Below are 27,893 nucleotides of genomic sequence, written 5' to 3' on the forward strand. Positions count from 1 at the left end.
ATATAAATCGTCGTCTAGAGTAGCGAAGTCCTGGCATTACATTTCTTTTGTGGAATTTGGCCTTTCTGTTTCAACAGACTTCTTAGTGTACAGAATCATTGCATGGCTAGTACTATGGATCCTACTGACACTAAGAATCCTTCCAGGTCGGGGCTCGAAGATACAACAAATGGCTTTTAAGACCAGCGTCCTATGCATTGAACCGCCAACCCGGGACTAGAGTACGATGGCAAAATTGTATAAAATCTTCAAAATTAAAAAAAAATAGTAGAGTTCGTACGTCATGTTTCGACTTCGATTATACCGGTTCTCTGGTTCCGGTGCCGGAAATGCATATAATAGTGAACCCACTTCGTTTTCTTAAGAATGACCTACGCGAACAAAGCACTGTTTCATTCTGTAGGTTATACTAGTTAATGCACAAACAATCTCTTGGTTCCTTCAAAAATCGAAGAGAAAAATTTTGAATAGAATACCACAATACTATTTATGAGAAAGGCATCATTACACCACTAGGTGGATTAGAACAGGTTTTTCTAATTTTGATTCCATTCGGCTGATTTTATGCGTTTGGAATTTTATTGAATAAATCCATTTCTTATGATCCGGTGCATGAAACTCATGCCGGGAAAGTAAAATTTTGCTCACTATTTATCATTTTTTCTGCTATCTATCATTCAGCTAATGAAGATCCCGTTTTCCCACTTTCTGAATCTATTCCACGACGAGTAGACGATCAGAATTGGTCTAGCATCTAACGTTGAACCTTTTTGCCATTTGTTTTTGACTTTGGGTATCGTCTTCGTGCGACAAATCTTGCAATTCAGTATCCCCAATTTGTTCTACTGGCCTGTGCGTTCTTTGTCTATCACACTAAAATTCCCGCTATAAAATCGTTTAATAAACAATAACACGATTCCGAAATGAGTAAACCTGACGAACAAAAGGGACCGTTGGCATCATGAAAAAAATTTCGTTATTGTTGACTTCAAACAAACTCGTTTCGACTCTCGGTACTAGAAATTGTAACTTTGCTTAACCATTATAACAGATCGGCTGAAAAGTTTCGTATCGTTTCTATGAGAGGGCGCCACTAGAATTAAATCCATTCCATTTTCAGTTAGTACCAACCTTCAGAAGATACGTGTATAAATTTGACAGCTGCCTAATTATTAGTTTGTGACTGCACGCGATGAACCGAACCCAAAGCGTGGAAAGACTCAACAATCGGCCGGTAAGGTTATGGCGTCTGTATTTTAGGATTCGCATGGTATAATTTTCATCGATTACCTTGGAAAGGGAAAAACCATCAACAGTGACTATTATATAGCGTTATTAGAGCGTTTGAAGGACGAAATTTCAAAAAAACGGCCTCATTTGAAGAAGAAAAAAGTTTTGTTTCATCAAGACAATGCAGCGTGTCACAAGTCGATGAAAACCATGCTGAAATTGAACGAATTGGGCTTCGAATTGCTCCCTCATCCACCGTATTCTCCAGATTTGGCCCCCAGTGACTTTTTCCTGCTCTCAGACCTCAACAGAATGCTCGCTGGTAAAAAATTTAGAAGCAATGAAGAGGTAATCGCTGAAACTGAGGCCTATTTTGAGGCAAAGGACAAATCGTACTACAAAAATGGTATCGAAAAGTTGGAAGATCGCTATAATCGCTGTATCGCCTCTGATGGCAATTATGTTGAATAATAAAAACGAATTTTGGCAAAAAAATGTGTGTTTCTATTAAACGATACGAACTTTTCAGCCGAACTGTTATGAATGATTTTTTTTTTTATTTCCCAAAGAAAAACCATTTTTAAGTGAATCGTGATTTCAAAAAAACAGAAACGACGATTAAAAGACTACAATTATTGTACTTTATTTCATATTCCTATAAAATCGATTTCATGCCAATTGGCCACATTGGCAAATAAAATATGATACATTGCATGCTGCAAAATAACATAATTTTGTTGAAGAATATACTCACATTGCAAAGTTTTGTTTCAGTTTATAACGAACATGATACTCAAAATATCACTGTATATCATAATATGATGAAAAATTAAAATTGAGACAAAACTCACTGAAATATGCAAAATATAAAAAAAAATATGTACATTGCATAAAATATTCATATTCTAATTATCGACCGAGATGGCAGCAGTACCAAGAAATAAAATATTGTAAGAAAATATTGTAAGAAATGCAAAGCAATTGAATTTGCTAAAGACGCCAACAGAAACAACTTAACTTGGCAGAAAAATCACAAACAATATAACAGTGTATGTGGACCTACACTCAGGCGCCTAACCATTAATGTGTTCGAAAAACCGTGTCGCAGGGCGAAGAAATCGAAATCTTTCCATCCAGAGGGAAGTGTGGTAGAAATTTTCCCCGGTATTCTCAAAGGCGTACGTTCGTTACACATGCTCTCAAAGAAGCCTATACCTTCGTATGTGATTCTCTATCAGAACAGAAGGTAATCATGTGTCACTTACGACCATCAACTGCCCACATATCAATATTGCAAAAATCTGTGACCAGTACGAGAAATTGAACAAGAAATCATCCACACTCAAGGACAACGTAACTTTTTTCTACAGATGTTCCAACCAACTCCAGTATTTCCGAGATGGATCTTTTTATGATGTGCACAATATAGCAGAAATACAGATTCTTAGAAATAATTTTTGATGAAATGGCACAATAAACGCAATGACATTTGCTAATTTAACCAAACAACTTTTGGCGAAAACACAAATGACCAAATGTTTTGCTTTACTGTTAAAGTGTATGTAATGATAATATGAGCACTCCTAGAAGACTGATATAGCCTTACTTTCAAACAGTTACACTCAAGGGGTAAGTCACTTTGAACTTTGTTTGAACTTTCGAGATTTCGCGAGTTTAGAAAAGTTTAGCTGTACCAAGGATAGAATTTCTACAGCAGCTCGAAAACGCAAATATAGCAAAAAAGTTAAACCAGCTAAAATCTGTTAGGAAATTAGCCGAATAAAGCGCCGGAATCCTCTCATCCCTGCTCTGTTTGATCCAAGAATATTTCCTTTTAAAAATATGGATCGAAAAATATTTTATTCCGTTGAAAAAAATCATAGAATTAACAAGAACTCTAATTAAATAAAATCTTGTTGGGTGAAGTTTGTATAATACTTACTTTATAACTCAAGTCACCCAAACAAAAACGCTGCAAACACGGAACTCATCCGTTTCGTTGTGATTCTTAGAGAACTGTAGACCAACTTTAGAAATTCTTTCCTATATTGGGTTGATCCTTTTACGTCACATCGATGTACCATTTAATTATGTTTCGAAACACAAAAGCTTAGAATTTAGAAAAAGGAACAACGGAACTCCTCCTGTGACCGGAAGCTAACCCATGATTTTTAATTAATCTGCAACTCTTTTCTTCCAAATAGAAACTTTTACTATTAGACTTAGTGGGCGAAGAATGAAACACTGTACCAAGAGTTTGTTGAAACTGCTGTTAAAAAAGTGTTTAACTTTAGAAAGAACCGTCAAACAGGAAATAAGAAGCCACAGCTCGTGAAAACTTTTGCATGCATCATCATACATCAATGAGCTCTTGGAAGAAGAGTAATGATATGTATATGTTTTAAAAGCTGCGAAACTAATTTTCCGAACGGCATGACATTTTCAGATTATGTTAAACTTTGATTTTACGTGTGGTAAACATACACGTGTTCCAGATAGTAAACGATGCAGCATAATTGCACACGGAGGCCACCAAAAAGCTATTTTACACTCCCTTTCACCTTGAAAGTACCATGCAAAACGTTCAGATCGTTGGGATCGAAGTCAATCGCATCATGATTAACTGGTCATACCAAAGCAAATTAATACGTGATGAGCATGCTGCAAAATACGTGCAGTATGTAATCGAATTTTGTGATAACCTAATTTTCGGCATTCCCATCAAAATATTTTGAAAATTGGATATCTGCTAAAGATCCGAATTGGTTTCGCTGGACAGTAAAATAGAGCTTAGAACAATTGTTTGAGAAACATTTACGGCGAAGTAACTCGTGAATTAATTGCTTTAATCAAAAATAGTATATCTGGAAAGCATAAATTAGAAAAGATACAAAGAACATATTATCAAAATTTAAATGTATGTATAGAATTGAGTACTCAAGGGTAAACAATCAATGATACGTCCCTTGAAAAAAGGAAAAATTAGCATCTAACATCTTCAACCAGAACAGTTTAATAACTAATTTGCTAATGATGCACTGCATCGATATAAACAGTTTTTTATCAATCTTTTGCCGTTCGAAAAACACACTCAATTGATACATTCATTAAAATCTTCAGCAATAAAAGTGTGTAAAATGAAAACACATTTTGCAATAAGAAAAATACTTCACCAAAGCAACGGAGGCAGAGAAGTTCACGATAATATCATTAAAAACAAACCACTGTCACGATTCTATCTACAAAAGCACAAAGCGCTATCCGGTTGCAAACCGGCTAGCGCTGGAAGGCCTTTTATTTTTTTCCATCCCGCTGGCTAAACGCGCTTTCGTGTCGTACTACTGTACAATCTAAAGGTTTTATCACCCGAGTGGTGGCTTTTGAATGATCGCTATCCTATTTAAGAAAAACGATCCAGACTTGACCGAGCTTCGCTTTAATTAGGATGCTCAGATGAGGGCCCCGGGATAAATAATAAAACGACTAAATTTAAATCAAACATCTCGGTTTTTAGCAGATCATATTGAACTAATAGTGCAACCTATATATAAATCAGCTACTTGGGTGACAAAAACCCGCAAATAACTGTCGGATGACAACCAGAAAGCCGTCATTGCGTTTACGTTCGGCCCATCACGTTAGACGAGGCTATTCGGGGCAAAAATTACGTTTACTAAATGATTCATGCTAAACTGTTAATTTGTAACGGCCCCTTGAACCAATTTGTTCTGATTCCTCAGGACTTGATAATTGAGAAAAAATGTATCGCAATTTTTATCGCTGCATAAGTTGCGGCTTAGGATGAACTGCTAATATACACTAGCAGCTCATTGTGAATTGCTTATGCACTGAAGAATCGAAGACGAAGGTGTTATTACAAAGCGAACTTTATGTTCTTACTTACTGTATGTGATTAGAAAGTAATTGAAATACTCATTACATAGAATTTCAATTTTAATATACTAAGATTTTACTCATTAGCAGTAAGTTAATCTTCCAATCTTCAATATCAATTATCATTAATTAAACTATATACTGAAATTCTACTGTGATCTATATAAACAAGAGGGTTAATTCCCCACGATTACAATTGAGCAAAATTATGTATTTATTTGGTTCAGATTAATTTGAAACACTAGGCATGACTTATTGATTTTTTATTTTTTCCTGACTCTAACAGACTCTAACATCTTGAAAATCGAGATTTTTAGACGAAAAATCATCGATCAGAAAACTCACTGAAGTAAAGTTTACTACTGCAAAACTGAATATCACAGAAACTGATCTCACATGGCAAAAAATCAGTTATAAAAAGTTTACAGGCGAACATTCCCCTCGATAATATTTAAGGAAAAATTTCGCACATTCAACATATCTGATATAATTCTCGAATAGCAGATTTTTGGAAAATGAGTTTTCATTATCTCAGCCCATGAGAGCAGGTACATGATGAACGACTTGGCGGTTCAAAGCAATGGGCGCTGGTCTTATAATCCAGTTTTCGTATGTTCGAGCCCCGATTAGGAAGGATTCTTAGTGTCAGTAGAACGCCAAGAATCGACAGCGAAGTTTGTTGAAACAGAAAGGCCAAATTCCACAAAAGGAATGTAATGCCAAAACTTTACTTTGCTTGAATATCTTACGCAGAAGTAACGCTACGCCAATTCAAATGCGCCATTCAAACGCTGCGCCTGCTGTGTGTTCGAGACATGCAAAAGGCTGCGCTCCTGTTTCTTTTACAAGTCAAATTCATGCTAATTTTTGGTTTTAATCTAAACAGTGCAGTGTAATCAACCAGCAGAAACTAAAACAGCCGTTCGTCACTACAATCATTATTTGGAACATCGAAAGTCATTATTTCTCGGTTGCGTTTCAGTTGCGGTATTATTCGGTAGATTTTTTTTTTATGAAAAAATTAAAACTTGCATGAATCACTTCGGAGTCGAACTGAAGCATTGTGGAAATTCAGCATCGAAAAATGATCCGAAACTCTTTTTCCTTTCGATTATCTTTTTAGTAAAATTTCTTTGGGTGAAAATTCGTCATCAAGTTTCGCTGACACAAAAAATCATTTATGAACTTCGAGGTTGAGTTTTGTGTAAGTGGAAGTGATTGTTTCAGTAACTGATTGTTGAACTGATTTTTTCACGAGTGATGATGAAATGATTTTTTTTCCAGTCATGATTTCCCAAAACTGGTCTCTTGATGGCGTTACTTAAACGTTCTTCCGCTTTATGTTCTGAGAAGATTTCAATACTTTTTCAAAGAGCACATTCAAAAGTTTCAAATCTTTTTTCATCCAAATTTTGTAGTAATTGTTACACAAATTAACTAATTTTCCTAAAAGTTGACTAATAATAGAAAATTATTTTCAGAAATTGTGTATCATTTGAGAAAACGGAATTTGAATGAATATCACACAATTGGGTCCATTGCATGTAATATCACATGTATTTTAAAACCAACCCTAGCGAGAAATGTGTTGATCTCACATATATGTATCCAGCTGGGGGACCGAAAGTAAATTAGACTGGTGCTTGTGTAAGGAAATTTCTCTTGCGAGATGATACCATAGGGAAAGGATAGAGATTTGAACCTCTCAGTTGACATGCAATGTGTGAACATGTACGGAGGATATGTTGAAATAGACTGCTTTCTGTTGGTTGGTTTTTACATTCAGAGTAGTTTAATTGACAAAACGTATATAATTTTTTTAATTTAGATGACAAAAGTATATAATTTTCTTAATTTACATTATGAAAGTTTAAACCTTGACATTGGCCACTCGGATCAGAAAAATTTCCTATGTACGGTGCTGAGTGCTGACCTAGGTAGTCTGCGTGAAAAGTTATGGTCTTACCCATCACGCTATGCTCATCTCATGCTCATAATTTTATGCTTTTAATTACCAATAGATGTAATAAAATCGTTGCAGCAAATAGAAAAACCTCTTTTAAGGGCAGTTATGTTGAGGATTTAGAATCTTTGCCAATTGAAACTACAGAAAGTTCAAAATCTTATTTTAGAGTGAATATAATAGAATATCAATAGAAATTTCCTTCCTTCCAATACAAAGAAATGCCTTTTCTTTCAATTCAAAGATAAGGTTCGTCCGTATCTCAAAGTGCCCAACACGTTATTTGACCGATTTAAAATAGGTTTCGCTGAGTTTTAGGACAGATAGTTTAATTGAGGACGGATGTATTGCCAATTCTAACGTAATTCAACTTTTCATCAATATCCCAACACTAAACAGTCTTAAAATGAATAAAATAAGTCTCACATGTCTCTAACTGACGAATGATAGAGAGAATGAGGACAAATACAGCCTACTGTTGCGAAAATTACCTGGGACAACAATAGACATCAATGTAAAGAACGTGACCAACCGTACACAGTGAGTTGGTTCTGTCCTGGATTTCCGATTCAATGTATAGGGCGCTAATCTTATAAGCCAATTGTCGTATGTTCGAGCCCTAACCTGAATGGATTGTGGCCATGTAACGATTCTGCACGCTAATAATCGGCTGGGAAGACTGTTGATACAGAAAGGATAAGTTCCACTAAAGAAATGTAATGCTAGGACTTTGTTTGGTTCTGAGAAAGAGTTATCTCAGATATTCGATTATGGAGTTAAAGTCACTAGCAATAGGCAAGAATGAAGTGAGACCGACCGCACACAGTATACATGTACGGCACTCTATTTTATCAAGTTACTTCTGAGATATGATTCCCGCACATATCCGGAGTAACATAATCGCTGTGCAGTTCTATATATTGGAGAAGGTTTGACGGTTCTAATTTTGAATCAAGGATAAACTATTTATGAAACAACTCCTTAACATTTTCATGCGCATAGCTTATTCAATCTGGTACTAGAACAACTGTTCCCTTAATAATTTCAGCTCCATCATCCATCTCATGTAAGAAAACCATAAGTTAGAGTGAGATATGCCATTCAATACATTGGCTCAAAAGAAGAAATTAATAGAGGTGCAGTCGCATCGAACATTCGAGTCACTATAATAGAAGCACATTATCCTCTTTATTTTTCCAGTGATATTTCTTCTTATGATCTTCTTATGTGCCGTCTCGTTCTCAGGTGCAACTCGTGCACTGCACAACCGGTCAAATTGAAGCATTTAATTATTTTTTTAGATTCTCTATTTATTCGATGAAGGCATGTGATGGTACCAATATAAAATAAGGAACGACTTTGTGCACAGCACAGTATGCACAAATTTTCCCTAACCTGCTTGCGCTTGTTGGGTAATGACTGCCAATTTTTTCATATCGCATTGCCGTAACAACTCCAATACGTGTCGCTCTGAACTCGAGCACTTTGCCTTGTGTACCGAAATGGCGTGTATTTACACACATCTCATTTACATCCAACATAAAATTTCAAGTATCTCTTGCCGCTGCGTTAGTGTCTTTTCCGTGCACATGAGTTACTGCACAGATTCAAGAAGAGAGGAAATAACTCAGCTCATCTCGAACGTTTGGTTACGTTTGGCTTTGTGAGAACTTGTATGGACAGCTTCAGGAGAGACTTCCATGGCTGATGCTGATGGCAGTTGAAAACAAATTGCCACGACGAAATGGTTTTATCGATAAAGTTATTGACAGATTTGTTCGACGTGCAGAGCATCGAATTCTTCTATTGTATCGATTATACGAAATAAGTTTAATAAAAAATCCCCATCCAAAAGTATATCGTTATTTCATTGTATTGAAAAACACCAGCAAATATCCATTCTTCAATCATTAGTTTCCACTTGCAACGAACTGTTACATCTGATATTCACATAAGCAGTGTACAATCCGTAAATTTTGTCACGAGACGCAACTGCTTATGATCGTAGCAAATATACACCGACCGATTGCAACGCACTTGGTTGTAAGCAGTGTAATCAACAAGCAAAATAAAATGAATATCCGTTTAATAAAACGATAACCAATAAAACAAAATCTCAAATCATCCTGCCTATACGGAAAACGGAGCAAGAGGTATAAGGAGATTGATGTTTTAAATAGTCAGAGCGAAACTTGTGATACGGTGTGAACTTTGACCGGTGCGTACAAAGTATCATGCACGTGTTTCGCGCTAATTAATCCGGTCGCTTCCTGAAACGCGTTCCCGCATGTACCATGTTGGTACAGCATCTCCAAAATGAGAAGATGGTTGCGGGTTCGTGTTCTACTTTCGGTGATTCGTTTTTTGTAGATTTTCAGTTTTTCGCAATTTGACTCTTCTCGTTGACAATGATGAAAATTTCAAAATAATTCCACTGTTCACGATGTATGGAAATCATTTTCGCTAGAGTTTGAGAGTTTTGACATTCAACTCGTCTAATCGAGCATCGACTCACACAGTTCTACGGCTCATTTCCTGAGCCATATTTACGCTTTTTACGGCCAGAGTATATAATATGCATAATTCACATATTCAACAGATTATAGATTCAATATAAAAAATATAGGTTAAGGGGCTGGGGTCCACTAGGAGATTGATAGTATCTATTAACTCTCTCCGGATAGTACCAGCCTAGATGCCGTGCGGAATCCGGCGGAAAAAATAAACCATGAATAGATCCACTGGGTTCCTGCTTCCATGTCGTAAAAGGCGACAATTGCAGGAGTTTCTTTTTCTTTTCAGTTATCAGATATTTTCAATGTTTCACTTCTGATTACTCTATTTTACTAAATTATCTCTTCATTCAACCTATCAATTTCCGTCTAGCTTCGGAGAAAAATTTTATTTGGAATGTTTTCTTCTTCCATGCTTTTGATTGTCTTTCAGGATTATCAGTTAAATGATAAAAATCAACTATTGCGCAAATTAGTTGATATTACAACGTTAATAACAGAGATAACATACATCGGTATATTGAATACATAGTAAAAAAACACTTCACATTAATATTTCAAACAATAAATTTATATTTTCTCGGTAGCCGGCTGCCCAGATCAATCAATATAACCAATTGATAATTTTAATAAATAATTAAAATAATAAAGCGAAAATAGTATGGAATCAAGACGCGCGTGCAATCTGTTATCCTTTATTTGGTGATTTAAAATGATTTTATAACAACTGTTTAAAATATGTCAATGCAATGAATCAACTATTTTGTCTAAATCCTATTTACTCGTTTATTTTGTATCACGTAATTTCATTTATAAAAAATAGGGAAGTTTTAAGTTCCTTACGCGATAGTATTGCAAATTTTTCTTCAGTTTCCTCGAATAAGAACTGTGAATCAAGACTTCCCGGGACTTCAATATAGTATATTGTTGAAACGTTCACTCGGGAAGTCAGTGAGTTTAGTGGTGCATCCGAGCATCTTGAAACCGGGACATACTTAGTCGCGCGCGAATAATACCAATGCTGAATTTTAATAACAAATATCCTTCTCCCGTGACACCTGTGGAGTGCGCAGTAGTATATACGGCCTCTAGTAACAACAAGTGTTGGACTAACATTCCTTCCCATTCCTTAGACGATCTACGTTCGGGCCTGGCCGGCGCCGGTACTGATCAATGAATTCTAGGATTACCAGAAAATGTACATTCAAGGATGATTTACCAGTCCCTGGTCAGATCATCTAGAAATTCCCTGTACAATTTCAGCTAATCCCGATCAGTAACGGAGTAGCAACCAGGGGTGGTCGCTCAAGCTCAATATAAAAAATATAGGTTAAATACCTCGAATATTCGCAATATTCGTTCTTAATTTCAATTGAAAATTAGTCTATGAGGAAGTACACACATCGAAAAAATCCTGTGATTCTACATGTTATTACATTAAGTCATTACAAATTATATTGTACGAGGGATTAAGTCACCAGTAAAATTGAATTTTTTTTTGAGTAGGAACATTCGAGTTTGAGTTTCGTTTTCAATGTACTAAAATTCTTTGGATATTCGTCGGAATTTAACTGATTAAAAGAATCTTTTCTTATTCTTTGTATTGAGAAATTTGTCATGAGAAAACATTTATCGTACACACACATCATATGTGATAGTTCTGGTTCAAACGAGCACCTCAAATGTCAACAGGATCGTTTTATCAATCCGCAATTGAAGTTCTAGAAAAATCTTTATATTTCAAACAGACATCCAATGTGAAATTCTTGTAACCGTTGCAGATACCTAATATGTTTGTTTTGTCGACCCTGTGCTAAGTTCAAACTAAGCATTAAGCTTCCTCTAGTCAGTCCAAAAGCACAAACCTGCTCTAACCGTTCCATTTTAACGCCCTTGCTAGGCACCGTCATTTCGACGCATGTTACTTACCTAAATGTCGTTCCATGCAATCTATATCGATGACAAACGGAGAAAAAAGAAAGAAAACAAGAGAGGACAAAGTTTTATAATTGTGTCTGCTTGTACGAGTAGTAGTTTTTTTTCGTGTGAGCTACATACATATAGAGTTCGTTTGGTTAGTTAGGGAGTTCAAGCGGGATAGATTCTCAGAAAAGGTGAATTTTCACTTAATGTCTAATCAACGAAAACCATGTCAGAGTATAGGAAAGTTATCAGTGCAAAGTTTTCTACCATGTGTTGCACTACCACCAGATATACAAACCACGAGACAAGAAATAATTCATTACTGCTTTTGCGGGTTCTACACCGGAAGAGTATACCAACAGGCGCATGATGATGCATATATATAAACATGTTTGAAACTACCTTCAACCAGTGAAAAAGCAGAGATGTGTTAATTGAAGCTGTGAAAATTTGTATTTGCATCCGCACGTTGAAGTGCAACGCTTGAATCTTTTATTTTTTTTTTTCAAATCCTAACCGAAGCTTGTACATCAACTTAGCGTTATGTCATTAACATCTTTCCCACCATCAGAACTTGAATTTATGTATTTCCAACAAACCTGCAAGGCTTTCGTGAAAATTCGCCGTCGAAACTCGAACAGGTTTTGATTCTATCACATGCACACTACTTCACTAAACGTCCGCAGATAAAATAAATATATGTTAAAACGATAATAAATTACCGGAACGATGATTATTGCTAGTCATGAGTAGGTTTCCTGGTACGCCATTACATTCAGGGACATTGTGACTGTCCTACCGAATTAAACCTTGAAAAAAATTATACCAGTTTCGTCACTGCCATCAATCTGGCAATCGATAACATTCGCCAATGTTTTTTATCGGTGTTTTTCATGCTTTCGAACCCATTCGAATTTCGATTTGACCCAGCTTTGATTACGAAAAGGAACGCATTCCTCGATGCTGATGATAGTAAACATGTCCAGGATTATCTCCTCTCTTATGGACACTGTTTATGAGGGTACCCTAATAACTGGCTTTCAGCTCCAGCACGGAATTAGTTTTCTGTAACGAACCGGATGAAGAATGTACACCTGGAACAGTGTAAGTAAGCCACGTGGAATTGGATGATGTTCTGCCTTGTTTGCACAGAAGAGCGGAAAGTAGGATGCCGAGCATTTCTGCACAACATGTATGCATACAATTTGTGTTGAATGACGGAGAACACAACTGGGACAACGTTCGACTTTGAAGGAAACGCCTACTTAGAATGCAGACTTGTTAATATCGCTTTTAATGGTTGACGGAACAGGCTCTCTTTTCTCAACACTACCCTAGTTCTTTTTAAATCGGTAATATTATGTTGGGTCCCATTTTCGGGGGGGAATTGTAGGGTTTTCACTCAATAGCTAGTGGTATAGCTACGCTTGGTGCAATTCCAATGCATTATTTATGAGGGGCCTAAATGGGAGAAATGGTGTCGACATGGCAATTCAATTAGAGCTATCACAATTTACGACCAGCCGAAATGGAAATTTAACTTTTGAACCCAAAGAGTATGGTAGTGAATAGAAAAGAAGCTTAGATTTAGCATCTCTCTCGACGTAGGATATTCTGCCGAAGGGCTTGTAATACCGAAAAATTTAGTTTAGCTTTAAGAATGACTTCTCTGTTTAATGTGAGAAATTTGTTCTAGATTTGAATCACTACACTAGTTTCTTAGGTGCCTAGTAACAGTAGTGCATGCACCAATAAACATTCCATTCTAAATAGAGTGCTAGCTAGAACAGCTCTCTCCCATATAGGAATGACTCATCCCATCGAAACAGTTGAACACTGCGCCTCAAAACAAACCAACACCACGCAATATTGTAACTGCATAGCCGCGTATTATTGATGGGTTTCAATGTTTCTGCACCGTTCCTATTAATGCATGACGAACCCAGTCTCGTGTCATGACGGAATCCCCGAGAATTGCTAGTACGAACACGAGATAATGCTATAGTTTAATACTGAAAAATCGATGCAAATCTGCATGTTCAAACTTTAATAATCGGAAAATATGAAACCAATTAAAACCTCTTACATATTGATGCGGCTTTTTACAATTACAGTTTACAATACAATACAAATACAGTACAATTACCATGTCAATTCAGAACGCTTTTGGAAAGATCTCGCGATCGAACGAGACAAACGAAAAAGTAACAGCAACATCTCATACAAACGGAATAGTATTTAGTTATTTGTTTAGTATTTAGCTTGAAAATGAAAGTTGATTCTGGCTTGTTTACCTTTGTTCAAAAGCTTCCATTCTCTATCTGATTATACGTTCTCCGAAACAAGTACTGGATTTCTTAGTAAGTGTCTAATCAAGTAAGTTACAGTTACATATTGAGGTGCACAAATATATCGCCTTTTGTCACACCAACAGATGTTAATTGTAATGTTTTTAAATCTTCAGAGTATGATAAAATTTCATACGCACATATTTTATGTATGCCCTCGTTTTGTTAAAGAACGATAGCTAGCTGAACATTTTCTCCCAAGAGCTCCTGGACGTCCAAGTGCATTTGATTGAGATTGCAAAGTATTTCCTGATTTACACGATAGTTATCATTTACCAATCATTATCTCAATTAGCATTAACAAATGCATTGATTTCTAATTTCCCCGTCGAACCTTCGGTGAGACAAAGAGCGTTTAGATACCAATCAGGTGATTAAAAATGCTTGCTGAACGTTCCTATAATCTGGAAGCAAAACTGTTAAAAACTTCGAAATTACTTCGTGCCAAAAAGTGTAGCTATTGTAGAGGGTTTGTCTAGAAAGTTTGTTCGGTGTGTACGGCCAGACGAACGAGGAATCATAACGTTGGTAGCGAGAACGAAGAGTCCTCGTATCGATGGATATTTCACTTTGCTACAAAAGTTTACCCAGATTCTGTTTCTTACGCAAAAAGATTTATCCGCGTGTCTCCTTCAAATAATGATCCTATTGGGAGCCCCTTTTTCAGAATGCAATTTTCGATAGCACTCCTGTCTTGTAACAATAGTGCTCCTGGGTTGAACGGAATCAAATTCCACTTTGTGAAGCATACAAAAAGACACTTGTTGAAATTCTTCAAAAGGATTTGAAGCAAAATATTACAAATCCACCTGATCGGAGACAAGAGAAAATTATTCAAAATCTGGGAATATCAGCTTTTGATCACAATACTTTATTTTTAGACATAAATGGATAGTTGTGCTTATTTTCTCATTGATGTTCTTTCAAACAAACATCAAAACTAATTGGCTCAAGTGGCTCGTTCCCCAAGTTGTTTGGAGATTTATGCACATTAGGGTGCACTTCCGAATTATTTATTAATGAAACAAGCATTCTCAAAAGCCTGAACCTCGAAATTCACAAGTGATTTTTTGTGTCAGTAAAACTTGATGACGGATTTTCACCCACAGAAATCTCGCTAAAGAGATAATCTGAAGGGAGAAAAATTTCCGATGATATTTCAATGCATCAGTTCCGAAGTTATTCATGCAAGATTTATTTATTATATATTCATCAATAGAAAAATCTCTACCGAATTCACAACTGAATCGCAATTGAAAAATAATGACTTCTTGATTTTTTATGCACGTAGGGTGGTCAATATGGACAATATTTTTCCACATTCCAAATAATGATTATAGCGACGAAAGGCTATTTCAATTCTAATGATTGACCACATTGCACTATTTAGATTATTTGATCGAATGCCCATTTTGAATATATTTTTCGTTCTACTGACTACCAAGATGGAAAAAAATTAAAATTTCTCTTCCAATCGATTTATCATTTTTGCAGTTTAAGCCACTTTTTGAGTCATTTTTGGTTTTGGTTTTACTTCTTGTGTGAAACAAAAACATAAAAACATTTGAGATTAAACAGTATATTTGCGACTTACAGTCTTCCAAAAGGGAAAGTTTGGACAAAATTAAGTTTTGGTGATAAATATGTGCATATTGTGTTTATCATTTTATTAGTATTTCGTTCTATGATTGTTGGAAAAACTCGCAAATCCTCCCACTCAGTAATAATTAAGCGATATCTAAGTTTGGTAACCAAAACTACATTGAATCTTTCATCGACAGGATATGAAGAAGGAATCGCTATACCATTTATTTCCATAATGTTTCATAAAACGGAATAGAGCTAGGGAATGAACTGCTGAATTCAAAACTCCAGAAAATTTCACATGAATTTTTTATTCACTCAATCAACTTGTGAATTTGGTTTTTTCGAATTTGTAAACAAATCCAAACATGGATATCAAAATATAAAATATCATAAAATTTCGTAATTAAGACCTTCGGAGGAAATTTTGAATGAGCGCAGCATTCCTACAGATCATCATCTTTAGCCAGTCGTTGAGCGAGATACGGAGGATATGTAAACTTTTGGCTTCTCTTTTTGTGTTTAAACTTCAAAAATTTGCAACCAAAGCTCAAAAGTTGTTGTCTTAATGCATTTATTGATGTTAGAGTAGCAAATGTTGATTACGCTAAGTAGCATTCAACCTCAATAAGTATTATGCCTACTGTTTGATTTTGGTATTTGCTCCTAGATTGTGGAAATGGCCGTCATAATTTTGCTTGTGCATCGTGAAAAATCATACTATTCGCTTGAACTTTTTCGAGGCTTCGAAATAGCCAAATTAACTGTTACTAATGTAATGAAGAAATTAGGAGATTGTTTCTCGACAGCCAGTAAGTCCAGATTGGGAGAGAATCGAAAGCCGAATGTCGTAAAAACAGTCGAAAAGAGTGGCCATCTTTTAAAAGCGGAACCTCAATCTCTCCAGTCAAACAATGTCGTCTACAATCGTGCATGGACTTAAAAATCTAGCAGGACTGTCGACTTACAAGAATTTGTTGAGTTGTGCGATAACCAAATCAAGTCGGTCGTAAGCGCAAGAAGCTGAGAAAGTTTGATTACAGACACCATCCGCAAGACGTCATAGCTCCGCCAAAGAGAAATATATTGGAACATTGTCAAGCGTAAACTCTATAAAAAGCAATAGACTGTTGTCGGTGAGAGTGAGTTTAAAAAAAAGCATGAGTGAATATTTTTCTGCAATTCAATCCATACAGAATTTGGAATATAGACATGATTTTAAATTTCTAATGAAACGTTTTAACTATTTACACCCACTCTTATTTGAGTGTAACATTTACTTTCAATTCATTTTCCAGAAATCTCACGAGAATTGAAGAACATTCACTATCCATATCATTTGAGCAACTAACAGATTGGCTTGATCCTAGATTGTATTTAACAATGACTTGTTAATAAACAATGACAATGATATAAACTTGTCATGAATACATTTCTTCAGGATGATTTTTATAAGTAGCGAAGCCCACTATTTACGACTCATTTTCCACCTGTTGACAATTCTGAGTTTACTGCCCACTAAAAATGAGCTAGTGCCCACTGGTAGACTGTAGAGACCACTTTGTGAATCTCTGATTTAGATTATATCCAATAAAACGCTATGCATGAAGTGATTTTTAGAAGGAACAGGAGCGCAGAATTTTGCATGTCTCAAACATACACCGCAGGCGCAGCGTTTGAATTGGCGTAGCGATAATCTGCGCTCCTGATACTTCTGCGTATGATATTCAAGCTAAAATGGGTAGTATTATTTAATCAGCTGCCCGGAGGGCCGAGTGTCACATATCATTCGACTCAGTTCGTCGAGTATGCAAAATTTCTGTGTGTGTATGTGTGTATGTAACAAAAATTTGCAGTCGATGTTCTCGGAGATGGTTGGACCGATTTTCACAAACTTAGATTAAAATTAAGTAATGGGGTGCTAAAACTGAAGAAAAAGACCCGACCAATACCCGTTGAGTTCGGGTTCGGGTCTAGTTCGGCTCGGGTATTACATACACCTAGGAATCTGATGCAATTTCAAATGCACATGGAAAGGACACATAAAATATCTAATAACAGAATACCAGCAAAAAGTCAATTTTCTTCGAACAATTAAAGGTCATTGGCGGTGTCTCCATTAGGAAGATCTAATAAAATTGTATCAAACAACGATATTTTCAGCGATAAAAATAGTATGCGTTTGCTTTCGATCCGCTGAAACCTCTCATTATTCGCTTAAATAGGATTCTTCAATATTACTCATGATTCTTCTTTAAATTCACGAAGATACGGCAGGAAAGAAAATCATAACGGAAAAGAAAAAGTTGAAAAGAAGTTTAGCGAACGCTATCGGTTATCACTTCCTTGGAGTTTCTTTCTTCCTTTTCTTAGCCATTGCTAATGATACAGCATTGGATCTCAGACCGAATCAATGATTCCTCCGTCGCTTCCATTGTCTATTGTTATGGTTTCCAAAAGCCGCATCAGGCAAGTCAAAGCAATTCCTTGCACAGCAAAACCCTTCGGGAAAAAAAAATCTATTAAAGCTTCATAAATTACACCCCACGGAACCCATTTCATCGTAATAACAGTAATCCAATCCAACCGAAGGATCCCACGCTTATGTCAATGAGTATCCGCATTAACACCAGTCACAATATACACTGCGATATCTTGACACCTTTACCGTTCTGTCCCTTGGAAAATGGGCAATCTGGGTGAGCATATCACATGACAGGAATAATTTCCTCCCTCTGGAGGATTGGCCGCGTCCATCCCCTGCTCCGGATGATGACGGTGCGCACCTTTTGGAACCCAATTCGGACTCAATATGCCGAATAATAATAAGGAAGTTATTTTTTGGTCAAGCAAACCAATTAGTGCAGCCGCTACCTAGATACTCCCGGTCTCGCAACCATGTCCGGTAGTTGTTTAACATGAATGTAGTGCCTGCCCTGTCGACCAGGCCGACAAAAAGTGGAACCCAGCCGATTGGCATCGGCATTGGCAACTGACATCGCATGGGACCGTTCTTGTTTCGGTACCTCGCTACGCTTGGTATGTGTTATGCAGTATGTAGGAAAAATCTGCCAGTCCCTTTGCCGACACCAGGAAAGCTTAGTTGTAATCCATTATTTGGCCCTGAGATACTTCGTTTCAATTAGCGTGCTTTGTTTCTAGTATAAACTCTGGGGCCAACAAGAAGGAACGTTTAGTAATCGATCATGTTGTACTGATGATGCTAATTGGATTTAATTGATGGTGTTGTAAAAGGAGCCCGATTAGCGAGCTGTCTCAAGTTACGGCAGAAGTGATAATTTTCACGCAAGGCTTCATCTCTGAAATATTGCGTTTTTGCTTAAAATTTGACTACTGAATTGGCTTGAAATTAAATTTTGTCTAAATAAGTGTTTGTTACAATTCATACGCAGCTATGACGCTTCCTCGCTATTCTAGCCTGATTTGGAATCTTGTCACTACGCCGAAGATGTTTTGGAATTGTATACTATAAAGCGAATGAAGTCCATGTTGTACCGAAAGAGGCGAATCTACAGCACTGTGATTTAACGTGCGGTATTGGGCTCTCGTAAAGATAGAACTCACTAAACATAAAAAAAGCTACAACTATAGAAAATATTCGAGAATCCTGGACAAAGGCAGCTAAATCGATCGCAGCGAATAGATGGAGTAAACTCAAACGTTCGTAATTTTTTCATGCAGCCTAATTATCAGGAATCAGAACTAATTGGCTCAAGTGGCATGTTCGTATATAGCGCTATTAGTACCATTTGTATCTTATCATCCAAACACGAAATAGGCGTGTCATGAGATTTTCTCTTTGATTGATACCTCAATGATATTGAAATTCTTAGAAAAAATATATTTAAAGTTTTTTATGAATGTCACATACTACAGAAAACATAATCAGAACTTGCTGAACATTATTCCGGAACCAGAATAATTTAGTACATCAGGAGATGTTCACGATTAAGTTCTACCCAATCTATCATAAATCTAATTTTGAAAAGGTACGCCGTAGTAAAGTAAGACGTATTCACATCAAATTATCACTGTTACAAGTGACTATCGGGGTCTCGGTTCAATACTATTCAATTATGTACGTCGAAATCGAAAAAAGATTTTATATTCTTTGATTCAAGTGAAAGTTCCTAGGGTTCCATGGATCTTGACGTTCTTTCGGATCTGACTCCCGGTTCCGAAGTAATAGGGTAATATGTACAAAAGAAAATTAAATAACTAAATTTATTAATGAGTCGCTTAACCGATACATAATCACATCGAATGAAAAGTCTTATGGTCCCATATACTGTTTTGAAATGTTAGCCGGATCCAACTATCGTATCCGGAATTGTAATGAGTGTTTTTGAAAATATATAAACGTTAAAGGTAGATAAGTATTTAATACTATTTTTCATCACCTATAGTTCCGGGAACGAAAGTCAAATCTGGATGAAAGTCAATAGCAACCTATGAGAAAATAAGACCATTTATTTAAGCCTAGGTTTGTTTATTTATTTATTTATTTATTTATTTAATCATTTATTTATTTATTTATTTATTTATTTAATCATTTATTTATTTATTTATTTATTTATTTATTTATTTATTTATTTATTTATTTATTTATTTATTTATTTATTTATTTATTTATTTATTTATTTATTTATTTATTTATTTATTTATTTATTTATTTAATTATTTATTTATTTATTATTAAATTTATTCATCTGACAATAAAATGGTCTTAATGAATATGTTTAGTCAAGTCATAAAATTGTAGATCGCTGTACTTTCTGCGCGAATTAGTGTGATGGTTCATCAAATTCAAAAAGGTGTTCAACGGCGCCAAATGTCCTTAAGCATGATGTTATCGGTTCGTAATACTCGAACGTCGTTCGATGAAATCTCGGCTGAAATAAACTGGTAGAGCGCAGTGATCGTTGTGAAGCACGAAAATCGAGTTGAGACAAAATCTTCGGTGAGTCGATATCCCCGTTGATCAGTTTTGCCACGAAAGTAGTTTGCTGAATTTTCCTGCGTCGTTCCAATGAGTCGAGTCCGATCAGTCGACAGTCGATTGAACGCGCTCAATCCGTAAGTTCCATGTAAGTTGATAAGGACGCCAAATTACGCTAGCATTTTCCAGTATTGGACGAACCAAAGAGCAATATGACGCCTTCAAACAATACGGATCTTTGCAATAAAACCTAGTTGTCGTGTCGCTTTTGAAATTACAGATGAACCATGCAGATTGAAGGTAAGTTTGGCATCTAACAAAACACCAGAGTCATTAACATGGTCAACTCTCTGGAGCGTTTGTCCATCAATTGCATAGTCGAATCGAATTGGGTTCAGTATTCGGTGAAACGTTATGACCTGGCATTTTGAAATGCTGACAATCAACCAGTTTCTACGACACCAGGCGACAAATGTATCTAGAAGTTTTTGAAGCCGGATGCAGTCGTCAATAGAGCGAACTTCAAGATATAATTTCAAATCATCGGCATATACTAATCTGCAGCCAACTCCGAGCACCGAAACAGCATCGTTGAAGAACAGAAAAAACAAAAGTGGACCTATATTGCTGCCTTGAGGAACTCCTGATAAATTTGAGAACGAAGATGATACGCAAGAGCCGAGCTTAATTCGCAGGACTCTACCACATAAGTAAGAGCGTAGCCAGTCAGTAAACTCTTGTGTGGCGCCCAACCGCAACATCTTGAACAAGAGTATTCGGTGGTCAATTCGGTCTAAAGCTGCTTTCAGATCAGTGTATACTGCATCAATTTGTACTTTATTCTCCAAACTCGAAAAACAATTGGAAGTGAAATCTAAGAGATTCGTGCTGACTGAACGACCTGGCATAAATCCATTCTGATCAATAGAGATGTAATTTTTAGTACGAAAAAGTACCTGTAGTAGTTTGTGAAAATCGGTTAAGGTATCTCTGAGAAAATGAAGCGAGTTGCGTTTTTAAATTTTTTGACTATTATTTCCGGAGCCGAGATCTGGGAATCGGTAAAGCCGAAGTCAGTTCGTGTGGTCAGAAACTAGCATAACCTAGGAATTGAAAAAGTATTGAGCGCACGTTCAGAAGAAATTTTCTTCGCAGTTTTTAACGCACTTCATGTTGTAGTTCCGGAACCGGAAGACTTCCATTTGAGTCTATGTTAGGGAAAATCGGATATGTCATCTCTGGGAAAATTGAGTGAGTTTCGTTTTGGAGTTTTGACCACAATTTCCGGTACGTTCCGGAACCGGGAACTGGTACAACCGAAGTCGGTTCGTGTGCCCAGCAATTTGTATAACCTACAAATTGAAATAGTTTTGAACCAAATTTAGAAAAATTTGTACCTTTTTTGCATCGTCGTTCTAAACGACGTTATGTAATTTTGAACACACTTCGCCCTGTTATTCCGGAACCGGAAATCGATTCGATTGAATTTCAATGACAACCTATGGCACCAGAAGTTCTTTCATTTGAGCCTAAGCTTGTGAAAATCAGTTTTGTCATCTCTGAGAACACCAAGTGAGTTTCGTTCTGAAGTTTTTGACCACCATATCCGATACTTTCGGAACCGGGAAACGGCATAACCGAAGTCGGTTTGTGTAGCTAGTAGGTAGCAAAATCTACAAATTTAGAAAAAAATTTCCGCTTTCGACATCGTCGCGCCAAAAGACGTTTTGCAATTTTAAACACATTTCACCCTGTAACTACGGAACCAGGAGTCGGATTCGGATGAAATTCAATAGCAAGCTATAAGACCTTTTATTTGAGCCCGAGATTGTGAAAATCATTACAACCATCTCAGAGGAAAATGAGTTATTTGACACATTATTTGACACATACATACACTTGGCCCTTAGGGCTTTTCTTAACCGATTGCATAACCTTTCTATATGGAAAAGGAAAAAATGAAAAAAAAATATTCGAGATCTAGATATATGTGATATGCTTTATAATTTTTTCTGGTTCCGTAAACAGAGCTAACAAAAACCATGGACAGTGAATTCGTCATGCGTTTAGAAGAGTGAAATTGGCAACGCATTTATTATGAGAAAGTTCAATAGAAAAATGAAACTTTCGCAGATTCTCAAACATCTCCAAAACCCATTGAGCCGAAGAAAACCGTATAGCAAAAAACTCTGAAAATATAGCTACTCCTCGGTGATCAATAGATAGGTAGCATGCATGTGTCAAATATATAAGGTACATATCAAGCACATCAATGTTTAATATTGCTAAACTATACTTTCTAATACAACACATAGAGATGTGCTATTTATTTCACATGGAAGCATTTCCTACGCGCAGCCAATTTCATGTGTCCCGAACTAAGCTGAACCAAATTCTATATCGCAAAATGTATTGCAAGAAAGCCATTGAACAGTGAAACAATTTCATATCTGTCAGTTATAAACGAGACAGACCGAATTATTGGAAACTTGCCACCAGTTTGTTCTCTATAGTTTGGCAAGGGTTGAATTAGTCCTAAGGTATGACCATCAGCAATCAGTAGCTATCACGAATAAATAATGCTTAGAAATGTTAGCTTGAGTGCTGCAAATTTGTTTTGATAGAAAAGAACATTTTGTCGAACCAGAGATTTATTAGATATATTTTTTTTCGTTATAAACTTCTTTTCTTTTTCTTGTTGTCTGCGTATATGTGTGTATGTATGTTAGTCTGTGTGTGACAAATAATAATCACTCGTTTCTTTCAGAGATAGCTGAACCGATTTTCACAAACTCAGATTCAAATGCAAGATCTTATAGCCCCATAGACTGCTATTGGATTTTATCTCGATCGGACTTCCGGTTCCGGAATTACATGGTAATATGTGCAAATCTATGAGTAAATGGACACTCAATTTTCTTGGAATTTTCTAAACCGATTTTCACAATCTAAGATGCAAATAGAAGGTCTTTAAATGGTACCCGAAAAGTTGATCTAGATCCGACTTCCGGTTCCGGTATTACAGCGCAATAACTGAAAAATTCTCAATTACATGAGAATTTTTTTCACAAGCGAATATTTATAAAGCTTACTGATATTCATCTAGTGAGCAGAATTGTTAGTTAATGGATATAAAAACCTACTTTGGGACTACTAGTCCCCGGTTTCCACTTCCAAAGGCACCGATAATGATGAAGAAAAGCTCCAAAATCGGAAGTCACTTCGATTTTTCAGCAGCGGTTAAACCGATTTTCACAAATCATGATTCAAATTAAAGTTCTCATTGTCTTAAAAGATACGGTGCAATTTCATCCAGATCTGACTTTCGGTTCCGAAATCATGTGGCGATGAGTGTCAAAACTTTAAAAACATCATATAAAATGACGATGCAAAACCGGTACGCATCAGACGTGTTGGTACGGAAAAAGTAAACACCACCACCTTTACTCCGTTGTTCAATTTCGTATAGAAAATGGGAAGAAAAGTCCCAGGCCTAACACATAGATGGTGTTAGTTTTATTGCAGCTACATTTTTATAGTTAATACTAACCTTCAAAAGACAGCTATTAAAATTTCATGATATTCTATTCATTAGTTTGTGAGTTATTGTGCTAAGAGTGACACTGCTTTTGTTATTTTTAGAACAATGGATCAAAAACAATTTCGTATTTTAATTTTTTTTTCCCACAAAATCGTTTTGAATGATCGAAAAGTGAAGTTGCGTGAGTTTGCTGACATCGTAAAGATATCAAAAGAACGTGTTAGTTTTATATTGCATGAGCATTTGACTATAAGACAGCTCTGTTCAAAGTAAATGCCGCATTTGATCACTGTTGACTAAAAACTAGAACGTGTTGATGATTCTGAGCAGTGTTTGACCATTAAACGTAACAAATTTTTGAGTCGATATGTGACAATGGATGAAACATGGATTCATCACTTCACTCCGGAATCAAAACGATCATCATCTGAGTGGACAGAAACTGGTGAACGTCGTCCAAAGCGAAAGCACAACAATCAGCCGAAAAGATTATGCTCTCGGTATTTTGGGATGTGCGTGGTGTAACATTTATCGACTATCTTGAGAAAAGAGCGCTTCTGGAGCGTTTGAAGGCAGAATTGCAAAGAAACGACCGCAAATAGCAAAGTAAAAAAATTGTTTCATCACGATAACGCACCGTGTCACAAGTCAATCAAAACAAGGGAAAAATTACATGAATTGATCTTCGAATTGCTCCCACATCCACCGTATTCGTCAGATTTGGCTCCCATCGACTAATGACTGTTCGCAGACCTGAAAAAATGCTCGCCGGTAATAAATTTCGCACGAATGAAGAGGTTATCGCTGAAACTGAGGCCTATTTAGAGGCAAAAGATAAATCGTTCTACAAAAGTGGTATTGAAATGTTAGAGCGGCGCTGGAATGATTGCGTTGCTTTTGATGGAGATTAACGTTAATGAATAAAGGTAATTTTGAACCAAAAAAATGTGTTCTCTTTGTTAGGCCCGGTACTTTTCAGCCTTACATTATGACCATGGCCACCATCTTATTAGAAGAAATTTTTGAAATCAAAGAATTTCGCTAAAATAATTTCAAGAAAAGTTAATTTAGATAAACCGTCATTAGCAGATGTAGTGTTTACCATCCTTGATACTCTCTTTTATTTAATTTGTACCCAATTGTTAGTAGTACCAAAAAATACATTTCTATTCTATAAAAGTATACTTTTTTGTATTTCTATTGCTATTGAATTTCATCATGCTTCCATATGGTAAAGTGTGTTTAAAATTGCACACCGTCATTTGGAGCGACGATGCAAAAAAGGTAAAATTCTTCTAGATCTGGCCAAAAACTGGTTTAATTTATAGGCTACATTAGTTACTTACTAAACGAACCGACTTCGGCTATACCGGTTCCCAGTTCCCAGTTCCGGAAGTACCGGAAATAGTGGTCAAAAACTCACTCAATTTTCTAAGAGATTAAATGAAAGGTCTTGTAGTCTCATAGGTTGATGTTAAATTTCATCCGAGTCTGACTTCCGGTTCCGGAACTATAGAGTGGAATGTGTTTAAAATTTCAAACCGTTATTTTGGCTGTGGACCATCTCGCGAATAAATTTAACTTTTAGTTAAAATTTGATAGACGACTAGTTATTTTGTCATTGTCCAAAAATAATCCAGCTCGAAAGCATGGTTATTTTTGACAACTCGATAGTTATTTTCCGAAACTGGAAAAAATCTTGCGAGAAAATGCTAATATCAGAACATTAGTAAAAATTTCGTCTGTATAATTTCTTTTTATACTTTCAGTCTTAGAAAGTACCCCAACACAAAATTCCAATACATTGTGAAACAAAGTAAGTTTATCTCGAAGTTCTTCTTACATTCGGTGGATTGCAATTATTATACCACTTGATATAATTTTATTTCCAGTGCAAAATAAACCCAAATAACTTTCCACCCGTCAAATTTTGAAATGAGCCGTAGTATTAGTTAAATTTAACTACTCGACCAAAAATAACTGCTCGACTGTCGAATTTTAATTAAAAGTTAAATTTTTTCGCGAGATGGTCCACGGCCTTAGTGCAAACGATGCAGAATTAAGAAGAATTATTAGTAACTTAACTACGCTGTTTACAAATTGAAATGGTTATGTTCGTCTATGATCAAAAAAAGTTTCTAATTTTTTTTCAAGTTTGAACTGAACCTTCTTTTGATATGTAGTGATGATCATATGATCATATTACGTTCACTACATACCTTCTTTTGATATGTAGTGAACGTAATATGATCATTACACAACTAGGTGGATTAAAACAGGTTTTTTTGGATGGAAACTCAACTCTAATGGCTCGAAATTAAAAAAAACTTTTAAAGAATAAGAAAGTGTTGCAAACTTCAGAAACGTTTTATGATTCTGATTTTTATAACTATCGACCTATTCAAAAACGATAAAGCACTTAGAATAAGAACAAAAAAAACATATATCAATTTCGACAAAGAAAATCATTTTAATGGTTCACAAGCGTGAGTAACTCAGTGATTCAACGAGCACACACCATTCTTCACATCGACGAACGCACATCCGCCGCAAAGCGGAAAATTGTTGCTGCACGTCGTTTCCATCCGATTCAGGGTCGCACCAATCTCCATCCCCATCAACATCATCTGCACCATTACCGGCACCCCCTCCGCAGTACCAACCCATGAATCTCACGTCCATGGACCGCAGAACAAAACGCGAAACAGAGAAGCAATGGAAATAACACTCAAATCCAAGGATCTCCACAGTGGCCGGCCGGTGGTGGAGATTAGGTTACGTCAAAATAAGTGCCCATGGGTAGCAACACGAGAAAAAACAACATTCGTACATGTTGTTCCTCAAGCAGAGTGAACTTGAACTTAGCGATTAGTATCACAATCAACTGAATTATCACTCATCAAAATAAATTAGTCCGGACTGTCCAGAATCCTCTGTAGCGCAGAAAAAAAAACAACCTAATTCATCTAAATTTCACGTAAAGCAGGAGGAACGTGTATGCAAAAAAAAACCGTCATACTTTTACTACATTGTAGATTGATGGTTGTAAACAACACGTTCCGACATAATCCAAAACACAACTCAAAAGTACGACCTGTTTTGGGTTGCAGAATTTCGAAGCAAACTGTGTAGACAAATTCGCATTTTATGCAAATTTATACTCTACGGTAAAACTTTAGCACACAAAACAGATCGGTACCTGCCACTGAATGGAATGTACAGCATATTTTTGTTGTTGGGTTCGAACAGGTGCGAGGATGTGGGGAATTTCTCTTCTCGAATATCTAAATCGATTCCCAGAACGCCCCCGCCGCTAACAGTGAGCAGTGTGACAAGAAAAATATGTTCTGTCTATTTATCCATGGTATTCTAACGAAGACTTAACACGTCGGTCCCAATGAACGTTGGACTGTGAAATAATAGAGTCAACAGTGGAATGACTTTTCTCCACCGTGGTGGTGCCTGCTGCTCATATGGTGGAACGGGGATGTGTACAGAGTAAAAATGAACGGCCAATAAACTCTGGCTGTTTAATGCAGCACCGTGTGTACACAGGGCTTCGGAACAACATTCGTTTTTCCTTTCCTCAACATTGGCGGAAAAAAGCAGAGCAGAGTAGAAAACAGAAACTTCTTGTATTCCATCTGTCTCGTCCGGTGTGGAGGTTCGGTTCTTTGGGCACTGCAGGAGCAGCACTGTGTCCGCTTCCCGTCGCCAATGCCACCCCGAACGTTTCCGACGTTGCAAACACGGCGAAGCAAACGACCACCACCACCACCACCTTGAGACGGCGCGGTTAGGTCAAATTTATTATAGGCTTGGGAAAACGAGGGGTAGGAAATTGAGAAATTTAATCGCACTGAAGTATAATTTAGCGCTGCAGGGATTTGGTAGCTACAAGAACTTCCCCGGATTGGAATGATTTGTTATTAAATGT

At 36.5% G+C, this 27,893-nt stretch overlaps 1 protein-coding gene across 4 annotated transcripts in view; it reads right to left on the reverse strand.

Moving 5' to 3' along the window:
- Positions 1-27,893, reverse strand: part of LOC131428031 (RNA-binding protein Musashi homolog Rbp6) — a 119,285-nt gene that overhangs the window by 41,900 nt on the left and 49,492 nt on the right. For 3 of the 4 annotated variants that reach the window (XM_058591666.1, XM_058591667.1, XM_058591668.1), the window contains one exon: positions 11,530-11,550. The exons of the other annotated variant lie outside the window; for it this stretch is intronic. In XM_058591666.1, the coding sequence (XP_058447649.1) occupies positions 11,530-11,550 (21 nt within the window). The remainder of the gene's footprint in view (positions 1-11,529; positions 11,551-27,893) is intronic. 4 annotated transcript variants of the gene reach the window in all.

This window comes from Malaya genurostris, chromosome 2, assembly GCF_030247185.1.
Source record: "Malaya genurostris strain Urasoe2022 chromosome 2, Malgen_1.1, whole genome shotgun sequence".
NCBI classification, from domain to species: domain Eukaryota; kingdom Metazoa; phylum Arthropoda; class Insecta; order Diptera; family Culicidae; genus Malaya; species Malaya genurostris.